This window comes from Salvia hispanica, chromosome 4 (genome assembly GCF_023119035.1).
Source record: "Salvia hispanica cultivar TCC Black 2014 chromosome 4, UniMelb_Shisp_WGS_1.0, whole genome shotgun sequence".
Lineage (NCBI taxonomy): Eukaryota > Viridiplantae > Streptophyta > Magnoliopsida > Lamiales > Lamiaceae > Salvia > Salvia hispanica.
The window spans coordinates 7,014,181-7,038,571 of NC_062968.1; the positions used below are offsets into that span (position 1 = coordinate 7,014,181).

General features: G+C 38.1%; 1 protein-coding gene and 1 pseudogene across 1 annotated transcript; one reads left to right on the plus strand and one right to left on the minus strand.

The window, feature by feature from the left end:
- Window positions 1-8,794: 8,794 nt before the first annotated feature.
- On the minus strand, window positions 8,795-19,330 carry LOC125220275 (annotated as a pseudogene).
- Window positions 19,331-21,649: 2,319 nt separating this feature from the next.
- On the plus strand, window positions 21,650-23,309 carry LOC125185435 (zinc finger protein JAGGED-like). Its single transcript, XM_048081965.1, has 5 exons — window positions 21,650-21,796; window positions 21,925-22,019; window positions 22,214-22,339; window positions 22,424-22,508; window positions 22,719-23,309. Coding segments are annotated over exons 1-5 (615 nt in total). The 5' UTR covers window positions 21,650-21,794; the 3' UTR covers window positions 23,026-23,309.
- The last annotated feature ends 1,082 nt before the right edge of the window (window positions 23,310-24,391 follow it).

The following is a 24,391-nucleotide window of genomic DNA, read 5'->3' on the forward strand; positions in this document are numbered from 1 at the left end:
AAGTGGTGGGCGGGGTGGCCATTTTTCTATGCATGATCCCTTGTAGCAGTTTTTATTCTTTATTTTTAAAGTTGGTCACAAATCGGTTAGTCGGAACTAGAACCAAATTTTAGAACCGTGCCCTAATTAATATAAATAACTAAAATAAAACTATTAATTAGAGAGAATATAAGTAAGGTAACATGGAAAAACTAAATGAATCTTGTGGAAAATCAGTATTTGAATGATGAAATTTCAATTTCTACTAGATATGTTTTGATCATACAACATTACGAGGTTCTGAAAATCATACAATCAAAAGAGGGAGATTGAATGTAGAAGCAAAACTACCATAGAATCGGAAGCCGATTAAGAAGGCTAGTCATGGGTTGGCGATGAGATCGGTCGATCCCGATCCTGGCCAATAGATTCGTCAATATTTAGATATTGTGTTTAAATTATGAAAAAATAAAGTGTAGGCTACATTATAAACAACGGATACAATCAAATTATTGAAACTAAATCAATTATAAAACATTACTACACTTAGGGGTGGCAAATTGGGAAGCGGGTAACGGGTAATTCTCATTTCGACCCGATACCATGTCGGGTACTAGGTACCCACTACCCGGCGATAACTGGAAATGGGGCGGGATCGGGTAGTATGTTTTAGAGTTTTGCGGGTAGCGGGTAAACCCGCTACCCACGCTGTGTTGGGGATTGGTGCCCCTTGCACAGCAGAAGTCATGCATAAAAAAATAAATCAGATCTAATCTCATAATCTGACCTTTGGGTGGGCAAAGCTCGTCAGAATCAAAAGGACTTGATTAGGGAATAAGACAAAAATTCAGTTCTGGAGAGAACTGAAAAACACGTTCAATCTGGAGAGAGGAACGATTAAAAATGAATTAATTCATTTGTCTTCTATCTAATCTCCTTTATATAGAGTTATGATGGGCCAGATTAGGGATCCATGGAGGTTGGACTTGCAAACCTATTGGACTTTTACTAATTAAATTGAGCCCCAATTTAATACAAGTCCAACAGAATATTATAATCAGCCACTACAGTAAAATAATATTGACTGCCTGTCCAATCCCAAATTACGAGTAATCCGGGCTTTACCTCTTTAATTTATTATTTCACGTGTTTAAGATATAAATATCCATTAATTAATTTAAGTCTGCTATTTGACTTTAATTAATTAATATCTTTTTCTAAGAGTTGTCTAGTTCAAAATCTTTATTTGTTATTCTGGATTATATTCCAACCGGCCGGGTTTCTGAATAATAAAACCTTTTTTGAACACCTCTTGAGGATATTATCAAACTGGACTCGCCCAGCACACGATTCATTGCAATAACAATACTAGCACCTCCAGACATTGATCACCACTACCCAAGATATTAGGATTCTTGAATTGCGAAAAATCCGCACCATTTGATAAATCAAAGTAGTGCATAATCAATATCGTATGTTCAATGTTATATCAAAAATGATTAAGAAATAACAATCACCTCGACCTCGACTTTCAGTAAATAGCAAGAAAGACTTATCTCAACTGCTAGATCCTTCAGTGCTATACCACACCAATGTCGTTTATTTCCTAAGGTAAGGAAATATGCGGACTAACACTGCAACCTTTCACGACGGGTAGCCAAAGTCTATCTAGGTTGTGAAATTCTGTTTCTCTTCTACAAAGAACCGACTGCGTCACCTTCTGTGAACGTCGTTCACGACCAGTCTACTATGCAGAAGAATTAGACTTGTTTGCTTCTTATACATTTAAATGTTTGAGAAACATCTTATAAATGCACAAGCAAACATCAATGAGATAAAATTACTTCTTCTCACCTTGGTTAAAAGTGGATTGTAGAGTTTATTGTATACAAGCAATTCTATCCGTGCAACATGCTCGAAATATGCTTTTCTGTATACCAATCCTAACACACGGGTATACCCGTTAGTCCCGATAATACCCGATATTATTAGTATTAGCTATATATAATATTTTAATACTTTATAGAATCTAAGTGTTCTAAGAGATCTTTTGAATCATTTTTATATTCCAACGAATATTCAGTTGAAAACTCACTGAAAATAACTACAGATTCCCCCACTTTTATTCTTAATCTATTCAAAGTTTACCGTCAAAATTAATACGCAAAAATTAATTAGGAAACATTGTCGGCTATAAGGTTTTTCAAATTTTCTATTTTAGTTAATTAGTAACAAATATTTTATGTCCCATAAACTTATTCTCTTATAAATTTATTGAGTGAACTGCATGAAAGGTCCTTAACTTTTCGGTTTGTAACACCGGTGACCCCTAACAAAAAAAATCTCACCACAAGGGTCTAACAAAATATACAATCACAAATGAGGTTTTTTCGAACCATAATACCCTCAGCCCCTAAAAGGGCATTCTCGTCAAACACAGATACCATGCTGACGCCGCCCCTGTCATGCAGCCTGCTTCATGTACTGGCACACTTACACATCAAGAGGATGTGACTTGAAGTAATATTTTTTCACTCTATATAAATATATATTTCAGAAAGACTTATTTTTAATTACACTTATTTTTAATTAAGATATCACAATTCACTCTTCCGCTCTCAACTCTCAACGATATCTCTCTCTCTACCAATCCCCTCGCCGATCTTCTTCCTCTTCAATTTCCGGCAGCAGATCGACGACGCGGCCCCTCTTTGTGCTTCAGACCTCACCCCACCCACCGCCCTCCTTCCTCAGCTTTCAATTAGGGATCTAGGGTTTTTGAACCTTGCCGCCACCAACCATTCTGGTATGGTCCTCCGACGTGGCGGAGTTTTGGTGGCGGAGAGAGGTTTCATTACCTTCTACAGTCATTTTCAGACTTTAACTTTGTGGATGTGGGTTTGTGGGTTTGAAGATAGAATTGCATTTTGATTTTGGAATTTTTGAGTGGGAATTGCATTTTATTTTTAGGTTGGAAATGGAACACCAGTGCAAGATTGGGAAAGAGTATGATGTTGGAGAATGCAGATTTATGGGTGTTCTTCGGCTTTGTTTGGATTTGTAGATTTGGGATTCTTCAATTTTTTCAATTTGTTGGAATTTTAATTGTGTTTGATGATATTGGAAGATGAATGATTTTTTATTTACAGAATTTGGATTAATAAAATGAATTCGAAATTTTTTTAAGATAAAATTGGATGAAGTTGATCTATTGATGAATCTAGTAAAATAATTGAAGGGCCATAAGATATATGACCCTTACACTGTATGATTTGACAAAGCTATGCAAGTCAATGTAGAGTGGGTGAGTAGGTTGGCGGTTATTAGATAAAATTACCATTCAAGTCATTTGGGCATTTTCGTCCGAAAAATGGCTAAAAGCATCTGGTTTGTGATTGTATATTTTATTAGACCCTTGTGTTGATATTTTTTTTGTTAGGGGTCACCAGTGTTACAAACGCAAAAGTTAGGGACCTTTCATGCAGTTCACTCAATTTATTTTCAGGTCGGGTACGGGTACCCGCAATGTCGAGTACAGGATACCCAACACGGGTATCGGATAATCCTGATATGTTGCGGGTGGGTATTGGGACAACAAATTTGGTTGAAATCGGGTACGAGTGCCCGACTTGTCGGATGCGGGTACCCGCGGTTTCGCCCACCCTAGTCTACACTACTCAATTAATTTACATGGAGTTGCCGAATCTATGGAAATATTAATTAGTCTCGTGTCCTAATCCTAAGCGATTATCACATAATATGAAATCTAACACGAATCATGGGACACGTGACACGCCACATTGCCTGCTACTTAGCTCCCAAATTTCAAATAGTAAACGTGTTATTTCCTTCAAGTATATAGTTGGTTGGTTTATACAAAATCTACATCGTTTTCTTTTCTTGAAATAAATATTGGGCTACTGTGCGTAAGTTCCACTAAGAATTTTTGATTGGTAATTAGGCATTGATTTCAGTTGGGAGGATGTCAAAGTTAGGCACCACATGTTTAATTTCAAGAAAATATCTTTGCTGTTGAGACTTATATATGTCATAACAAACTCTTGTCTACCACAATTAATCTCAATTGTCGTCTCAATTAGACCATCCTAGCTAACTTGTAAGTCTCTAGCATTAAATTACTCCTCATTATACCAAGGGCTATTTAACACTTTTGTTACTTATAAGAGTGTCTAATCTAAATCTCAAAGCAAGCGATATATACAAGTTAATTCAAATTGTAATGATAATTAAGAGTTCTATGATAGTTAAAATTCAAATGCAAGTTCAAGTATGTATAAAGTTAAAAAAATTATACTACCTACTAAAAACTTAAATGTAACAAATAAATGATACATACTCAACAAATTTGATCAAAATCAGTTTTCAAGATCTGTTAGATAAGATCATGTTCATGATAAATTAAATAAATAAGTAAATAAATAATGATGCATGTGCAAGTGTAACCACATTAAATGGTAAAAAAAAAGCAGTAGCAGATCATTTATGAAGTTTTAATCTGAAATTGAAAGGTTGCTGCAATATACCAAACACATGCCCTTTGGACCACCATTTTGAGCCTAATGGATATAACCACACGAATTCAAATGCAATTTAACTACCAAAAGACTCCACTTTTTGGTGAATACAATGATCAATTCATAACACATAAATAAAAATTATTGGATGGGTCATTTAAAAGTTACTACATGCATGGACTTGTTGATTTTAGGTAAAGGCTGACAATTTTTGGCACGACACGATAACACGACACGAATCCGCACGAAATTAATGGGTATGTGTCAAAGCTTATTGGGTTCGTGTCCTTATCGTGTCGACACGATAATGACACGAAAATTTCATGTCGTGTTCGTGTCGTATTCGTGTCATGTTCGTGTTACACGTTAAGTATATTATAATATTATTTCGTGTCGTGTTCATGTCGTGTTCATGTTACACGTTAAGTATATTATAATATTATTTTTATTTTTATTTATTTTAAAATTTTAAAATTTTAAAAATTTAAAATTTCATATTAGATATAATATTAATTTATTATAATATTATTATTATAGTGTTGTTATTGTGTTGTGTCATATATGTGTTGTTATCGTGTCGTGTTTACCCGAAGTGGTTCGTGTCGTTAATGGTTCGTGTCGTGTTCGTGTCTGAGGGTAGTGGGTCGTGTTCGTGTTCGTGTTTGGAGTTTTCTTAACGGATTGTGTTCGTGTTTGTTGTTATCGTGTCGTGTCGTTATCGTGTCGACATGATAACGGCACAACACGCACGGAACGATTTGTCACCCCTAATTTTAGGAGCCTAATTTGGAGAGTTGCTTAGTCATCATATTTTGGTTTTGTACTTAAACGAGAAAGATGATATAGTAATTGATCATATGAAAACATTAATATATTTTGTTTTGGTGTAATCAAATGTTTTATTTGCATTCAGGTCCACAACCTATTAATATAATTGGATGATTATTTTATCTCCCCAAAATTAGGTTGATAATTTAAAAAAAATACTCACACAAAATCTTTATTAGTTTTGTTTGTGCTCAAATATTATATATTTTTACTACTACTACTACTACTACTATATTTGCATTTCATGGTCCTTTTATTCTTTTTTTTCGAAGACAACTTACGTGTATATATCCAAATAGTCACAATAACACTCCCTAGTCCCTCCTGTCCCATAAAATAAAAATTACTCCATCCGTCCCCTATTAGGAGTCACACTTTGACCGGGCACGGATTTTAAAAAATCTTAAGAAAAGTTGGTTGAAAAAGTTTGTAAAATGTGAGACCCATTTTTTTATATTGGTTTTATAATAAATGTGAGTGAATTGAGTTAGTGGAATGTGGGACTACTTACTATTTATGGTAAAAAATGAAGTGTGACTCTTAATTGGGGACATACCGAAATGGAAAAGTGTGACTCTTAATCGGGGACGGAGGGAGTACACAACAACGAATGAATTTGTTCCTTGGAAAAATAAGGGGTATATAGTTTGTTGGCAATTGAAAACTGAAACTAGTATATAAATTTCATGAGCCACTCCTCATATCACTAATTGGTTTTAGGATAGAACCAATGGATTTCTATTATGGTATCAGAGCGGGTCACCGATTATGGGCTAAAATTAATTGACCCAGCAGTATATCTGGGCTGAAACCGAGAAAATGACTGACCCAGCAGTATATCTGGACTTAAAATTTGGGCCAATGGTCCAACTGACCGGAAAAAATATTGGGCCAATCGTCCAATCGATAAGAAAAAAAGTTCAACTCCTCTAAGGTTCATCTTGAAGGGTTTGAGGGAGGGTGTTGGCAATTGAAACTAAAAAAAATAACATATAACTGTCTCACTTCGGTGTCAAGAGAAAACTAGAGAAAACTGAAACTAGTATATAAATCTCATGGGCCACGTAACCCATGCATTTCTATCACAGTTTGCACAAAAGATGGAAATCAGTTTACACAATAACACTCCCTAGTCCCTCCTGTCCCATCAAAATCCATAACAAAGTTACCCACGTTCATTTATCTCCGTGTTTAAAACATGCAAAAGTCAAAACCCAAGTCAACTACTATTAGATCTCTACTAGAAAGAAGAAATCTATTTAAAAGTTATCCTACAATGAAGCCATGAAACAATGTGATTAAGAATTGTTCCCCTTCAAGTATAGAGTGGTATCCTCCTTCATAGAGATTCTAGGTTATGTCACTGGCCGAGTCCTCGAGGCGTTGTCATATAAGAACCGGATGAGCTGGGGTTCCGTCATCATATCAGCAGCCCCGTGAAAAATCAGCACTGGAGACTTATGCACAAAATTATGTGAAATTATTTTGTGCATAAATCAAATATATGAAACATTAAAATCCGTCATCCTACAATATATTAAAAATCCGTCATCATAGTGTTAGATTTATGCACAAAATTATGTTATTCTCAACTTAGGCGTAACATCATTTTTTTGGTAATTTTGACACCAACTCCCCAACCTTCCAGTTTCACTTTCACATACAAATGAAATTGCATAATGTGATTGCAGAGCTTGCTATATCAGTATATATATATGTACACGTGCTTGTGCTCGTCCGTGCGACTTGCGTGTCAGGTTCTATAAAATGGACATTAAGTGTTGCAGAAATAATGTTGCCGTGAAGGTGAGAATTCTTTCTAATTAATTTTGAATTTATTTTTTAATTTCATTCATCTTTGTTAATTTATTATTGTAATCGTATTTAATCTTCACTAGTTTCATTATTAATTTTCTGTGAAATTGCAATCCCATAACCAAAAAGTTTTAAAAAAACAGTATAAAAAAATTAGGATCTGAAATCGGGAGATTTGAACCCGACGTGAATCAAACACGCAACCTTCTCAATCAATGGGAAGCTGGCCTGAGCCTCTCCTTCCACACATTATTTGCTCCTTTTAGGTCAATATTATCGATTTCATGTGGCTGATGGAAATAAAATAGTACTACTACGTGTTAAGAAACGTGAATATGAAATTTGGTTGATTCACCCAATTTGCATCTTCTCACTACATATAAACATATATGGACAAAGTTTTAGGGATAATAATATTGATTTATAAGTGAAAAATGATACTCCCTCCATTCGTGAATAAAAGATACATTTGACTTGATACAAATTCAAAGAAATTTTTTTATTTTATAACTAAAAAATGAGTAAAAAATTTAATGGAAACCATTTTATTATTCCACTTAAAAAATAGAGAAACATAAATGCGTCTTTATTTTATCAAAACTTATCAGATTTTGTGGATATAGAGAAAATTATTCCTATTCTAGTCACCAAATTTGAAATCTGAATATTAATTTTTTACTCATTTCATCCATATACAAAATATTGTCATTTTGTCATATTCAAATTGACATTAATTCATTAAAATAAGATTAAAAAAAAACACATTTATTTTAATAAATTATGTTATTTTAAACATCAACAAAAGAAATTTTATAATATAAATGTGATAATCTAGAAAAATTAAAACTTTATAATTTAATATATCGATTTCAAACTTAATGAAACTGACTAACATTTACATAATTTAAGTAACTATTAAGCCTTTTATTTCTCCTTGGGTTACCTTATTGATAAAATAGTTAATGCCCAATACTTAAAAATGATAAATACAATTCTGCAAATCTATAATGACACGACTTTTGAAATTTCCATTTATCCAATTTAAAATATGTAGGCCAACATTGAAAGAAATAGAGACATTTGGGCCTGAATAAAATGAATAAGTGGAAACCAAGAATATGTTCCATTTATCCAATAAAATATGTAGGCCCAACATTACAGAATTAGAGACATTTGGGGCCGAATAAAATGAATAAGTGGAAACTAAAATTGAAACGTTGCTGTAATACTCCATCTGTCCCATTAAATATGCAACATTTGAGAATCGTCATGGAATTCTGTCCATTAAATATGCAATATTTGAGAAGCGTCACGGGATTTTATGTAGTGTTGTTTTGTGAGTTAAAGAAGACAGGGTAAAGTAAAAGAGATGAAAAAGTAGAGATAGAGTTGTTTCCATTTTATGAAACGTTTCATTTTTAATGAGACAATTCAAAAAGGAAAACGTTTCATTTTTAACGTGACAGGTGGAGTACAAAACACCAGCCGTATGAGCCATTTGATTCAATTTGACATATCCAACAAATACTCAATATGGTTTCAATGTAAAAACACCTACAAAAGATAACATTTTGAACATACAACAATGAATACTTGCTTTACATATCTTATACTCCACTATCTCAGAAAATTGAGGCTCAAGCAGAAGGTGAGTGACGTGAGTCGGCCCAGTCAGCTGAAGCACGTTTCTTGGTGAAGTACTCTTCAGCATGGGCAAGGTTCTTTGTTACAGATGGCTTCACCCATTTCTTTCGCCCTGGAAGCATGGTTAGTGAGCAACCAGCTGCCTCAATCTTCTCTTTCGCTGATGCTGAGAAAGCTCGGGCCTTGAAGTCGAGCTTCACACTCAAAAGTCCCCATCACCTAAGATCTGATACAAGAGTTATATGAGAAGCTAACATGGAAGTCCAATGATTTCTGAAGGTTCAACCAGCTGAGTTCTTAGTTGAATATATTATAGAGATGATGGAAGTCCAACTGTTTTTTTAGGTACTCCGTATTATAAATCATCTAATATGTAGAAATATGTGAAGGAGCCGTGGAAGTTTCTTTCTTTACAAAACCAACCATTCATATATACTTCAATACACATGAATATGAGTAATCTCAGTAGAGTGGTTCCAGTAATCATGAAAGAGATGAAATTAATCCTTGCTGCTTTTATACAATTTCAAAAGACTGATAAATATGATCTTCTTTCAAGTAAAAGATGCCAAAGATTATAGCATTCAATTGTTCGTTACCTTGAGAGGAAGTCTTCTTTCCCTTCCTGATGGGTTTATCAGACCTTTCTTCTTCAAGGACTCCAACGAAACTTATTCTCCTTCTTGAAATCCAGCATCTGCATATCTTTCAAGTTCACAGGTACATACTTTGGTAGTCCAGCACGCATGCCTGAATATACAAAAGGAACCCACATTATCAGCATAACCTTAAGTACATAATGTGCTCATTTGAACATCTCAGATGATGCTTCAGGCAGGAAAGTTTACAGAATATTCAACGGGGAGGTAGTACAAACAAGAAACAATTGCATCACAGAACTGGGATTGCAATGCAATGATCGTCAGATAAGAAGCTTCAAACATTGCAAACAGATGATGCAGAAAAGTTAGTTATGACTTATGAGGTACCAGCTGAATTTAATTCAAATAAAGCGACCAACTTCCCCAAGGTAAATAAAGAATATGATTACTTGTTCCCAAACTTCATTTGAAAAAAAATACAGCCACAGAGACAATCACTGACAAGCATATCCTGACTGCATACGCCTGCAACTCGCATTTGTGCATGCTCTCGCAGGCTACTCTTTGTAAAAACTGAAACACATCTTAAAACAAAAAGGTCACACAAGGTGGCTATTGGCCAATCAAGGTAACCAACTACTCCCTCCGTCCGCGAATAGGAGTCTCGTTTTTCCATTTTAGTCCGTCCGCGAATAGGAGCCCCGGTTCACTTTTATCATAAATGGTAATAGGGTCCCACCTTCCACTAACTCATTCCACTCACATTTCATTTAAAACTAATATATACAAGTGGGACCTCAATTCCACCAACTTTTTTCTACTTACTTTTCTTAACATTTCTTAAAACCCGTGCCACCCATAAATGAGACTCCTAATGGCGGATGGAGGGAGTAATACATAATTGCATATAGAAATATCCTCTACCCTTCTACTTATATTCTCAAATAGACCTAGCAATTATATAAAAATATGATATGGATGTTGGTTGGAGGGGAGTGATTTGGCCAGAATAAGAGGGAAGTGGTTAGTGGAGAAATCCCAAGATTATCTCGCCTGATTAGTTAGTTAGTTAGTTCAATTTAAGAGATTTTATTGTTATTATCTTGGAGAGATTAGTTTTATTGGACGAGTTTTTCTCGTAGGCCTCCTTCGTGAGGATTAGGCCTCTGCGGAGGATTTCCCTTTCCTGTTTTGCTATTCAGTTTCTGTCTATTCCAATTCAGTCAAATAAAGCCGAGATATTATTTCCAGATTCATTATTATTCTCTTAGGGTAGTTTATCAAGTCATATGTGGAGGAGTTTATTCCTCTAAAGCATTTCTGTAGAGCACAACTTGTGCTCATTCTTGTCAACAGCCTTTACTCCTATCAATTGGTGCGGTGAACATGGACAATCATGGTGAACACTCTCAACGGATTGGAGAAGGCTATAGCAGTGATGAAATTGTCGTCCCAAAAGACGACAGATCAAATCGAGGCCTTGAGTACCATATGGGAGTTTCGAGCTTCTCTTGCTTCACAACTAATGACCTTTCCGCAGTTTGATGGATCTGAGGTTCTCGTGTGGCTCTCGCGGGCAAACCAATATTTTCTCCTCAACAAAACTCCTTCGGATAAATGAGTCGACTTGGCCATGGCTGCCATAGACGGATCGCTGCCCCTCTTTATCGTGGGACAGATTTGTTCAAGAGCTCTTGAAACATTTTTGGAGATACCATCCCATCAGAAAGCCGCGTCACTAGCAGTGCATCCAACTATAGCAGTGGCGATCCCATTGTTATTGTCCATGTTGCCAAAAACCAACCAAAAATTCCACCCACACCCAGCAATAATACTGCAGCTATCCTACCCACCGTGAAAACACCATTGTTGCCCTCTAGTCCACCTACAACAGCCCATCAAGAGATGCCAGCTATTAAAACGTCTACAGACCACCATGATCTTGGTACCACTAAAGACAATAGCGCGCCCCTGCCCCTTCCAGTACAACATGCCTTTCTACTACCTTCTACCACACTGCCTACACCAGCCACGGTGACAGCACCGCTGCTGTCTGCCAGCCACGATATTCTGCAGATTCAGTCTCCGTTCTCAGCCTTGCTGCGATGTTTAGTTCCTGCTGCTGGCCACCGGTCCACGCCCATGGTGGTTCCCTTTTCAGATTCCTTATTTTCATCAACGGGCGCTCCATTCTCCAATCTGGTCATGCTGCGATTCCAACATATAGTTGGCAATCTTCTATGGTTCGGTGCTCTAGCTACTACCCGAAAGCATGAGTTTGAACCTCAACCAGACAGAGTGATCTGTTTTGAATTTTAACTGAGCCTTGAGAGCAAGGTTGTTTCAAGATTGATAGGAGTAAAGGCTTTTGACAAGAATGAGCACAAGTCATGCTCTACAGAAATGCTTTAGAGGAATAAACTCCTCCACATATGACTTGATAAACTACCCTAAGAGAATAATAATGAATCTGGAAATAATATCTCGGCTTTATTTGACTGAAAGGAAAATCCTCTGCAGAGGCCTAATCCTCACGAAGGAGGCCTACGAGAAAAACTCGTCCAATAAACTGATTTCTCCAAGATAATAGCTACTCCTAATGACCCACCTTGTATAGGCGGCTAAACAAATCAACAATAATTCAAATAATAATAAAATCTCTTAAATTGAACTAACTAACTAACTAATAAGGCGAGATAATCTTGGGATTTCTCCACTAACCACTTCCCTCTTATTCTGGCCAAATCACTCCCCTCCAACCAACATATGTATCAAAATATTTGACAAGCACGATATCCTAATGTAATTTTAGTGCAACTATGAAGAACTCAAACGAAAAGGAAGCCCTGTTCAAATTTACCTCAATACTCTACAATGTCCACTCAACAAAGCACACACACAAGGCTTACGATCTAGAACTTAATTTAATGAGAGTATAAGACTGTACTAGAGAAACAAAGTACATCAAATGACCTGAAATTAAGCAGCACTAGGAAAGATTGTTGCTTATGAATATAAATGAATAATATAATTCTAAAGAAAAACAAGATTGAATCCACCTTACTAGATATCAGAATATCAGCAACTAGATAGCATATGCACAATCCATCAGAATTCAGAAACTTACAAATTCAAATCACCTTTCAAATCATATCCTATGAGAAGATGATCACCGACACAATTTACCCAGAATAAAAACAAAATTAGGAAAATTGATTCAACAATTTGAAAGAAATATTATAGTACCTCCTGCAATGCCCTTCAATTTGGGGATTCTTCGATAGAGGGGCATCTGGAATCTGGCCGCCCTCAAATCCCCTCCTTACGCTAGGACCGGACCTCGATTTCAGACCCCTCATTCTGAAGCCGCAGCTGCCCCCCTTCCCGGCGGCGTGGCCTCGACCCTTTCTCTTCGCTTTCTTCCGGGACCCCGGCTGCGAGCCCAAGTTATCGAGGCAAAATCGAGCATTTCCAGCATAATTCTGAACGAGAAGAGACTTCCTGTGGCTTCAAATAGAGATTTATGGAGGGAAAAGGGAAAAGGGGATGGATTCACAACTCAAATAAAGCAAGGTAAAATTGCATAGAAAATGAATTGGTTGCTTTGAGAGTGCGTGTGTAATGTCATAGAGAATTACCCTTGAAATCAGAAGAGAAAGAGAGTGTTGCATGCGTAAATCCACGAAAATGCATGCAACATATAAGCGGAATTGCCGCGTTATGCAATGAAGGAATAAACCCATATGCGGAGAATAATTAGTCCACGTGGACATCCGAGCTGGCATGAGAGGGGGAGTACGTGATTCTGCTGAGTGAAGGCACAGGTGAACATACTCGGATGTGGTGTGCATCGCGTGAACTATAAAAGGAAGAACCACACTCTCATTTGTTATGTTAGCTTAGTGATTGTTGATTGGGGCTAGGATCCGTGATCCATAGCAGTTCTATCTTTGATTTCCATTGTATCGTGGTGTTATTGTTGCTTGTTCTGCTATTGTTACTCTTTCGATTTCCGTTCGTAATATACATTCGAAAATTGCCTCAGCTCGATTTATCTTAGCTTGCTTAATTGTTGATTGTGTTTGGGTGTGTGGCTTGCTGTTGTTGTGTGATTGGTGGTGATAGTTGCGATCTCGCTAGATTCGAGCTCGAATCGCAACAAGTGGTATCCAGAGCTACCGATTCTCGGTGAAATGACGCCGGTAAGTACGAGGGGGTCGACGGAGGTGGAGAGGAAGGCGATGGAGTCGGAGAGGCGGGTGATGGAGATGATTGGGGAATTGAGTCAGAAGCAGGAGAGAGTAGAGGCGAGAATGGGGGAGATGATGAAAGCAATTGTGGCGATAAACGTACGGAATCAGAACGTACAGAATCCGACGGCGGGAGTAAAAGGGGATCATGAAGTCGGAGGTGATGGAGGATGTAAGAACGAAGGGGGAAATGATTTTGGCCGATCTACTCGGTACGAATTTCCTAAATTCGATGGAATTGGACTAGAAGGTTGGGTGATGAGATCGGAGTTCTTTTTCGAAATTGCGAAGGTGACGGAGGATAGGGAGAAGGTGAAAACAGCAACGTTGCACCTAGAAGGGAAGGCATTGCAATGGCACAGGGGGTTTGTGAGTTTGCATGGGGAAGGAGCCTACAGAGATTGGGGTGGGTATGTGAGAGATATGTCAGCGCGGTTTGGGACACATGCCTATGAGGATCCATTAGCCGATCTGAGAAATTTGAGGCAAACCAATTCGTTGCAGGAGTACATGGAAGAATTTGATGAGTTATACCCGAGATCGAAGGTGTCGGGAGAGCAGGCACTCAGTTTCCTTCTGTCTGGGCTCGTGGATGAGTTACAGATGCCGGTGAGGATGTTTAAGCAGCAGAGCTTAGACGATGCCTATGCCTTAGCCAAGCTGCAGGATCTCACAGTCAAGGCGATGCAGGGCAAGCCGAAAGTGAGTCAAGGGGGAGGTTCGCAGGGGAGCAGTTACAGCTCGAACAACAAACCCTAACGGTGACAACCACCAACTACAAGCCGAGTTGAAGTACGGGCGGCTATGGGAGCAATAAGGAGAATGATAGAGGGAACTCAATGAGACCACCACTTAAACTCTCGAGTAAGGAATTGGATGAAAGAAACGCTAAGAACCTCTGTTTTTGGTGCCCCGAGAAATTCACACCGAATCATCGCTGCTCTAAGAGGAAATCCTATGTAATGCAATTGCTTGAGGAGTTAAGACAAGAAGAGCCTGGGGAGCAGGAAGAGGAGGAAGAGTGCGAAGCTACTCAGGAACTGCAGTTATCTTTGCATGCTATGTGGGGGATTAATGGGGAAAGCATTATGAGGATGAGAGGATTTTGCCAGAAAAAATACCTTAGAGTTTTGGTGGATACTGGAAGCACACACAACTTTTTGAGCAGCCACATAGCTGATAAGATTAAATGCCAATGGACACAAGTAGCACCCGCAGCAGTTGAGGTAGCCAACAGGCAACTACTGCAGTGTACAAAAAAATGCAAAGAGTTTCAATGGGAAATGCAAGGTTCTAGATTCACTACTGAGGTTCATGTTATTAACTTGGAAACCTATGATTTGATATTGGGGGTGACTTGGCTGTCTACATTGGGAATTATTGGCTGGAATTTTAACACACTCAGTATGGTGTTCAAGTTAGATGGTCAGTTGTATCAGCTGCAGGGAGAGAAGTGGAATTTTAAGGAGAAACAACTCAATTGTATCCAACTACTAACTCAAGATGAGGTCTCGGGACAACTAGTAAAAATGAGCCAAATGGTGACAGCGGTGGAGGGAGTTCCTTGGCAATGTAATGGAATAAGTAAGGAGAAAATGTGGCCTGAGTTGGAGCAGCTGCTTGAGGAGTTTGCTGGAATTTTTGAAGAACCTAAAGGCAACCACCACAGAGGGAGCTGGACCATAAGATTGTTCTGAAGGAAGGAACTGAACCTATCAATGTGAGGCCCTATAAGTATGCCGCTCATCAGAAAGATGCTATTGAAACAATGATCAAAGAGATGTTAGAGGCAGGAGGTATAAGGAACAACCAGAGCTCTTATGCTAGCCCGATAGTGTTGGTTAAGAAAAAGGATCATACCTGGAGGATGTGCGTGGATTATAGGGCTCTAAATGCAGCTACTGTGAAGGATAAATATCCTATTCCCGTTATTGAAGAGCTTCTGGATGAGCTAGGAACGGTTGGCTGGTTTACAAAGATTGATCTCAGATCAGGCTATTGGCAGGTTAGGATGGCTCTTGATGATGTGCATAAGACAACTTTCAAATCCCACGAAGGTCATTATGAATTTCTTGTCATGCCCTTTGGTTTGACAAATGCCCCGGCTACTTTTCAGAATCTAATGAACACCATCTTCAGAGATTACCTAAGGAAGTTTGTATTGGTGTTTTTTGATGAGATTTTAGTGTACAATGGCAGTCAAGTTAAACATGTTAAACATCTCAGGGTGGTACTGGAGCTGATGAGGGAGCATACTCTCTTAGCTAAGAGATCTAAATGTGTTTTTGGTGGAAAAGAGGTGAATACCTGGGCCATATAATATCAGAAAAGGGGGTGGCTACAGATGAGGCTAAGATTGAAGCTGTTAGGAACTGGACTCAGCCTAAAACAGTCAAGCAGGTCAGGAGCTTCTTGGGTTTAACAGGGTATTATAGACGATTTGTGCAAGGCTATGGTGCTATCGCAAAGCCTCTGGTGGAAGTTATTAAGGAATCAAATTTTGAATGGACAGAAACAGCTCAGGCAGCTTTTGAGCAGCTGAAACTCTTGATGAGTTCAACCCCTGTTTTGGCCCTACCAGATTTTTCTAAAGACTTTGTTGTGGAAACCGATGCATCTGGAGTTGGGATAGGAGCGGTATTAATGCAAGAGGGCCATCCAATTGCCTTCATCAACAAGGTTTTATTTCCCAAGTATCAGTCATTGTTAGTGTATGAGAAAGAATTATTGGCTATTCTCTTGGCTGTAAAGAAATGGTACCATTATTTGCAATGCAGGAAGTTTGTGATCATGACAGATCACCAAAGCTTGAAGTATCTCTTGGAGCAGAAACTTACTACACCAACACAACAAGCTTGGATGGCCAAATTGATGCACTTTGATTATGAGATTATGTACAAGAGAGGTGTGGAGAATTCTGCAGCTGATGCCCTCTCCAGAGTTCCTGAAACTATGTTGTATGCTCTGACCTCTTACATTTATTCCCTTAGAGCTTATAGCTAAGATCAGATCCACATTGGAAAAGGATTTGCATTTACAGCAAGTTATCTCAGAAAAGCAGCAGAATTCAGAGGCTCATTCGAAATTTAGTTGGCAAAAAGGGGAGTTGAGGAGATATGGGAAGTTAGTGGTGGGAAATGACATTCAATTGAAGGCACAAATTCTATCAATATTCCATGAATCTGTTTTGGGTGGACATTCTGGTGCTTTACCTACATACAAGAGGCTATCTGCTCTATTGTATTGGCCTAAGATGATGAGGGAAGTAAAGGAGTTTGTGAGGCTCTGTGTAGTTTGTCAAAGGTTCAAGGCAGGGAATTCTCCTCCAGCTGGGCTATTACAGCCGTTGCCTACTCCAACTTCACTATTCACTGATCTAACTATGGACTTTGTGGAGGCTTTACCGATCTCTCAGGTGAAGAATGTCATACTTGTAGTGGTGGATAGGCTGAGCAAGTATGCTCACTTCATGGCCATGAATCATCCCTTCACCTCCAAACAAGTAGCTGAAACCTTTATGAACTAAGTTTACAAGCTCCATGGGATGCCTATTAAGATAGTCAGTGATCGAGGTGCAACCTTCATGAGTGCCTTTTGGGCAGATTTCTTCGCATTACTGGGGGTCGATCTTTTATACTCAACAGCCAGTCATCCTGAGACGGATGGTCAGTCTGAAGTAGTGAATAGATGCCTGCAGTTAGGGATGTCAATCGGGCCGGCCCATCGGGTTTCGGGCCAACCATACTCGGGTTGCGGGTCAATCGGGTGCGGGCTTGCCGGGTTGTGATTTCTTTCGGGTTGTAAAAGTTCGGCCCTAACCCTAAAAGCTCGGGTTTCGGGCTAGCCCGACGGGTTAATCGGGTTGCTACCGATAAGGTTAAGGCTCGAACAATCCAATAAATCATGATGATAATTAGTTATATTTATAAAATATAAAATATTTAATTATGATAAATTTGATATATATGCTTAAACTCAATCATAAAATACTAATATTTTTTATATTTCGTGAAATTTTAATGCATGTTAAAAATTTAAATATTCTTTTAGTGAGATTAATTTATTTAACAATTATTATATTAATAAAAATTCAATATATAATTTATATATTTACCATAAAATTGAAAGTTATCTTTTTTTAGTTATCTATGTCATTAAATTAGTCAACGAAGTGTTGAATTAGGAGTAAAAAATTGAAAAATATAAATTTTGGCGGGTTATCGGGCCTGACCCTAACGGGTTGTGGGTTAATCGGGTGCGGGCTTATCGGATTTTATTTTTATCGGGCTAGAAATTTCCGACCCTAACCCTATGAATTTAGCGGGCTATTCGGGCCAGCCCACGGGCTGCGGGCTACATGGACATCCCTACCTGCAGTGTTACTTAGATGTTCGGTTGGAGAGAAGCCGCATTCGTGGCATCAATGGTTGGGTCTAGCTGAGTATTGGTACAACACCTCGTATCATTGGAGCATCAAAATGACTCCCTTCGAGGCTTTGTACCGGTACGCTCCACCTCTACATGTGCCTTATCTGCCCGGGGACTCACAGGTAGAGGCAGTAGACATTGCTCTAAGGGACAGGAAAGAAATGATTTCTATACTCAAATTGAACATCCAAAAGGCGGTGGATTGAATGCAGGGGCAAGCTAACAAACACAGGAAGGACCGTGAGTATGGAATAGGGGATTGGGTGTGGCTGAAACTGTATGACTATCGACAAAAATCCATAAGAGGCAAGCACCATAAATTAGAGCCGAAATTCTTCGGGCCGTATCAGATTCTGGATAAGATCGGCAAGGTGGCCTATAGGTTGAACCTTCCTCCCTCGGCCACCATTCACAATGTGTTCCATGTCTCCCTACTAAAGCCGGCTTCTCCACCCACTGGCCCCATACCTGAACTACCTGTTATATCTCACATTAAGGATGCTCTGCCGCAGGCTATACTTGAAAGAAAGATGGTGAAGAAGCGTAATCAAGCTGTGACTCAGTGGCTTATACATTGGGAAGGATGCTCACCCGCAGATGCTTCGTGGGAGTATGCGGATGAAATCAAAGCATGTTTTCCTTGGTTCCTTGAGGACAAGGAACCTTAAGAGGGGGGTATTGTTGCATGCATAAATCCACGAAAATGCATGGAACATATAAGCGGAATTGCCGCGTTATGCAATGAAGGAATAAGGGTCGTCTGCGGAGAATAATTAGTCCACGTGGACATCCGAGCTGTCATGAGAGGGGGAGTACGTGATTCTGCTGAGTGAAGGCACATGTGAACATACTCGGATGCGGTGTGCATTGCGTGAACTATAAAAGGAAGGACCACACTCTCATTTGTTATGTTAGCTGAGTGATTATTGATTGGGGCTAGGATCCATGATCCATAGCAGTTCTATCTTTGATTTCCATTGTATCGTGGTGTCATTGTTGCTTGTTCTGCTATTGTTACTCTTTCGATTTCCGTTCGTAATATACATTCGAAAATTTCCTCAGCTCGATTTATCTTAGCTCGCTTAATTGTTGATTGTGTTTGGGTGTGTGGCTTGCTGTTGTTGTGTGATTGGTGGTGATAGTTGTGATCTCGCTGGATTCGAGCTCGAATCGCAACAGGGAAAAGATGATTAGTACCAGTAGAAGGGGTTGGGGAGGCAAGTAAGAGGGAGAGTAATGAAGTAGCCATAGTTACAGATATGCAGGGGCTATTCTGCCGTATAAACGACGACGTTTTGCTTCAAACAATTACTCCCATTTACTCCACCGTCTAGGGATGTCAATCCTACCGATATTCGTGGGTCGGCCCGAATAGCCCGTTAAAATTAGTGGGTCAGAGCTGTAATTTTATAAGCCGAATACAATATGGGCTAAATGGGTTAGCACGAACGGATTGGTGGGTTAACGGACTGGCCCGAACGCGTTGCGGGTTGGCCCGACGGGTTGCAAATTTTAATTAAAAACTATTAAGTTTTAGGGGTTTTTTGTATTGTTGAATTACATGTGGCACAATCATTAGTCTTCTTCATTCTACACTTTTCCACTCGATCTCACACTATCAACTTCCAGGTTCCACCTCAATTCATTGATCCATCGTCCCATCATGTGTCACTACTGTCTATCAAAGCCAATGAAGAAAAAATTGTAAACCAATCCATCAAAATCTCAATATATCTATTATTTTAATAATAATTCACGTAAGATATTATATGATATTTAATTTTTATAAAGAATTAATTATTAACCAATGCCAAAATAATGACACGAACACAGATTTTAATTCAAATCGATAGATTTAATTTAGATTTATCTTTGTCTATATTGTAATTGATCGAGATGAAATGCTTCTCTGCAACTATTATTGAAGAAAACTATGAAAGTTTTTTTGATACAAGAGGTTCTTTTTGAAAGTTTTTAGGCTTGAATAGCCCAATGGGTTAGCCCGAAACCCGGCGGATTATGGTTAGGGCTGAAAATTTGTGACCCGAAAAATTCACGATCTGAATAGCCTGCACTCAAATAGCCCGACAACTCGAGCGAATTGACTCGAACACGAACGAGTTAGCCCGATTGACATCCCTGCCACCGTCAATACCGTTGTAGTACTGATTTTGCTTATATACACCATTGTAATTTGTAATAATAATTTGTTCAGTACTACTCCTCCCATCCCGGCTAGGATGATGAATTTCTTAGTCGACATGAGATTTTAGGAGTTGTTGGTTAATGAGTTTAATAGGAGAGAGAAAAGGTGATTGTAAGAGTGTCCACAATAGCCGGGAATAGCCATGCCACAGCCACAAAAAACTCTTCTTCTACATCATTACAAAATACATTAAGAAAATAAAACAAAACGGAAGAAGACCGTCGCGGCAGAGGCGACGGCTCACAATAGGCCACCGCCCCGTCCACGACGCATACGCGGCCCCCCCCCCCCGGCCCCTTGTCCAGCAATAGACCGCCGCGGCAGGCCTATTGTGTACACTGTAAATATTAAATGTAGATAGAAAAAAAAGAGTTGGATATTTAATTGAGGGGAAAAAAAGTGCTTGACAATACTAATAGGAGAGAGAAAATTCCCAATAACTAAAAAGAAAAGTGTGTCATATCTTAAGTGAGACGAATGGAGTACTACTAATTTTGCAATAACTACTAAGTTTTGTAGTGATACGGTGTTGTTCCGTGAATAAATGAGTACATATGTATAAGATTTTAACCACATTCTTTATAAAATTTTGATTTTTTTTTTTAAATCAACCTATACTACTTTCACTTGGTGTTTGTGTGATTGAAGAGGACTCACCTGAAAACGACTATTTTAGGTTTGTGGTGTCAGCATTCGAATTGATTAGTGAAAAATGACCAAACATAAGATCCATTGGCATTGCAAGTGCTAGATGAATAGAAACAATACAATATATTTACAAAGGTAGCATAAAATCACATGGCCTAATTATGAAGCATATATAATCACCTCCACCACCATTTAGCACAAATTGGAGTGTGCCTCCACAACATTCTCTATAATTGTCTCCGCATGGTATATTAGTGTTCCATATTCTCCACCAACTACATATATACCATGCCCATCTTCATCCCCACACCACAAAAAAAAAACTCCATTAAAGCAAGAAAGATATATACATGAGAATCAATTACACAAGATGCATATACTTTCAGGTTCTAAAACTCAAAGAGACTACTGGCTAGTACACTCTGAATTTGGATTTCGTGAGACAATTCTGCATATTCATTGATTATTAGTACTCCCACAATGATAGTCATATTCTACGGTGTGAACACAATTAATATAAATACAAAAGTAAAGTACTTGGATATAAATTTTGTTCGTTTATTGTTGTTTGTCTTTGAGCATGCAGCCTAGTATGTCTAGGGCAATAAACCTAGCCGAGCCAATTAAATAAGGCAACGTCCCTCTCTTTTTCTCTCAATACAAACCAAATGCCCTCACTCTCTCCTTTTTATAGTCACGAGACCCTCTCTCCCTTTATCGTTATTTCATTTCTATTTCTGCGCTCACTTTCTTCACCATCACTCAACTAGCCCTCAGACCTCTATCTACTTCTCTTCCATCTCAATTATCAAATTCATCCCCTCCTTTTTCATAAAATTAAATTAACTCTGTCGCTTCCATGTATGTAGACCTCACCCCACACAAACCCCCCTTTTACCTCTAGCTTCATCTTCATTTAATACTAACTATACTTTTCCTTTCTAAATCTCTCTCTCTTTCATTAATTTTGTCTTTGCTTTGTTTTTCAGGAGATCAGAAGCCAATTCACTAGACCTCAATAATCTACCTGAAGATTATTCTAGAGACGGCAAACAGACCTTAGGCGACACCTCTTCATCTGCAGGTACACTAACCACTTGGTTGGTATAACACTATGATTTTAGCACCAATTAATTTTAAGGATTTTGTTTCTCAGATTGATTATTTTATGCTTTCCAAATCACTTGAGCTTCAAATTGATTTTGAGAAGAAAAAGAAACCCTAAAAGAGGAAATTAGGGTTTGGGCATGAAATAGGGTTAAATTAGTAAAATTGCAGGGAAAAAGAAAAGCGGCGGTGAGGAGGAAAAAGATGAAGGTGGGAAGGTGTATGAGTGCAGGTTTTGTTCCCTCAAATTCTGCAAATCTCAAGCCCTTGGGGGACACATGAATCGCCACCGCCAAGGCATGTTTTTATAGAACGCTCCGTCAATCCCTACTCAATTCGGATTTTGGAATTTTATTGTTTTTTTTTTGTTTGATGTTTCAGAAAGGGAGACAGAAACCCTGAACAAGGCTCGTCAGCTTGTGTTCAGTAACGATGTTGCTCCGCCTCACATAAATTACGTCTCGAGGTAATAAAACGGTTATGAATTCCATCACGTCTTTCTTAAATTAATGATAAATTAACTCAATCTTTTGCTTATTTACGACGCCAACAATAGGATATTTTTTGAAGCGTTGGTGGTAAATTTAAAAACATAAATTAGCTTATTTAAATGCAACGTCGCAAATAAGTTTGGGATTTAGTGAATAAAATGCTGATGCTTTGGTGAATGATTTAGCGGAGGGTTTCATCAAGCAAGCAGCAGCAGCAGCATGGACGAAGCTTTCAGATCCATATACCCATCTGCACCTTCTAGAATGTTCCCAACCACTCCACCGCCGCAGCCACAGTACGGATTCCCGTCGCCTCCGCCGCCTCCCCACAGCGACTACTACATGCTCTCCAACTCCTGCTACGCCGCCCCTCCGCCCAACGGGAGCTTCTACACCTGTATCGGTGCCCCCGTTGCAGCTGCCCGGGGCCTCGATGGTGACTCATCGATGCACAATCAGGATCATGAGGGGCTCAGCTGGGGCCGGAGGTAGAAATCATCGTTCCATTTCAAGATGGATGGATGTGTGGATTTGCAAGGGGAGATGGAGTTTTGTATTTTGATCAAACCCTTTTTTGAGCTCTCATTCTCACACATTAATTCGCATTTCAAGATGGATGGATGTGTGGTGTGTGTTTTTCTTTAGTTTCTTTTTTCTCACTTTTCTCTGCCTTGCAATGAATATGTTTGGTGTAGAAGAATGTTGTTATTGTAGTTGTTGAAGGTGGACAACAACTTAGGTTTAAATAAATGAAACCAACAGGTTTAATTTGTCCATGGAATAATGTGATGTGTGATTTTGAATGTCATCCTTCTAGACTATTTTAAATGCTATGTGATTTTTTGTTACAACTTTATATGATATGGCATGCTCCATTTTATTTAATGAAAAAAGTTTTGGGTATATATCTAGATACATCTTGACCTAGTTAGGATTTACTCCCTCCATCCCATTAAATATATCACAATATTTGGCATCAGACATATGATTTTATATAGTGTTGTTTTTTGGGTTATTGAAGAGAGAGTAAAATAACATAAAGGAAAAAATAGAAATGATTTTATTTCTATTTTAGAAAACGATTTATTTTTAATGAGAAAATAAAAAATAAATATTTTATTTTTAATTAGACAAGATAGAATACTTATTAGTACTACTAGAGAATTAGAGCGGATGCACTAGAATATCTCTTTATGTTTTTAAGAAACTAACATACACAAATGTAAATAGACAGGCTAGAAGTAGATAGACGCTAAAGCATAATTTAAAATAGCATGAGAAAAATGCTCATCAGTCATCAGATAAAATTAGCAAAATAGGATGTGGGTAATGCCATCATTTATTCCATTATTTTAATGAAAAATTAAATTAATTTAGGATGAAAAGTAGAATGTTTTGTTTTACTCTTTTTTTATAAAAATATTGGAGTTTATGTCAAATAAAAGTACTTCAAAACATAAAAATTGATAAACAATAGATTTTCCTAAATACCTACATATGCGTAAAGATAGTCAAATTTATGAATACAGATAGTCAAATTGTGTTAGTATTGTTTATGATATTACTATTATGAGTAATATTAATTGAAACGCCTAATAACGCAATTGGAAATTTGAATTACTTCATTTTGTTTCTCCTATCTAGGCTAAGTGGAATATTTATGAAGAAAGCAAGGGCTAGCTATTTGAGGTACCTATAGGCTAAATAGGTCTCTTCAATCTACTATATTTCTTTTTAATTTTAACCACTTTGATGATAAATCTAATGGTAAAGACTGCCACTACAAACGCACAATAATCTATTATCATTTGAACGAAAAATACATACTACTAGTACTGTACGGAAGACATTTATTATT

What these genes read in the sequence shown, in the direction of transcription:
- LOC125185435 (XM_048081965.1), top strand. An exon ending in CGACACCTCTTCATCTGCAG is followed by an intron (nt 22,020 to 22,213) that starts GTACACTAACCA and finishes GTAAAATTGCAG; the next exon opens with GGAAAAAGAAAAGCGGCGGT. An exon ending in CACATAAATTACGTCTCGAG is followed by an intron (nt 22,509 to 22,718) that starts GTAATAAAACGG and finishes TGAATGATTTAG; the next exon opens with CGGAGGGTTTCATCAAGCAA.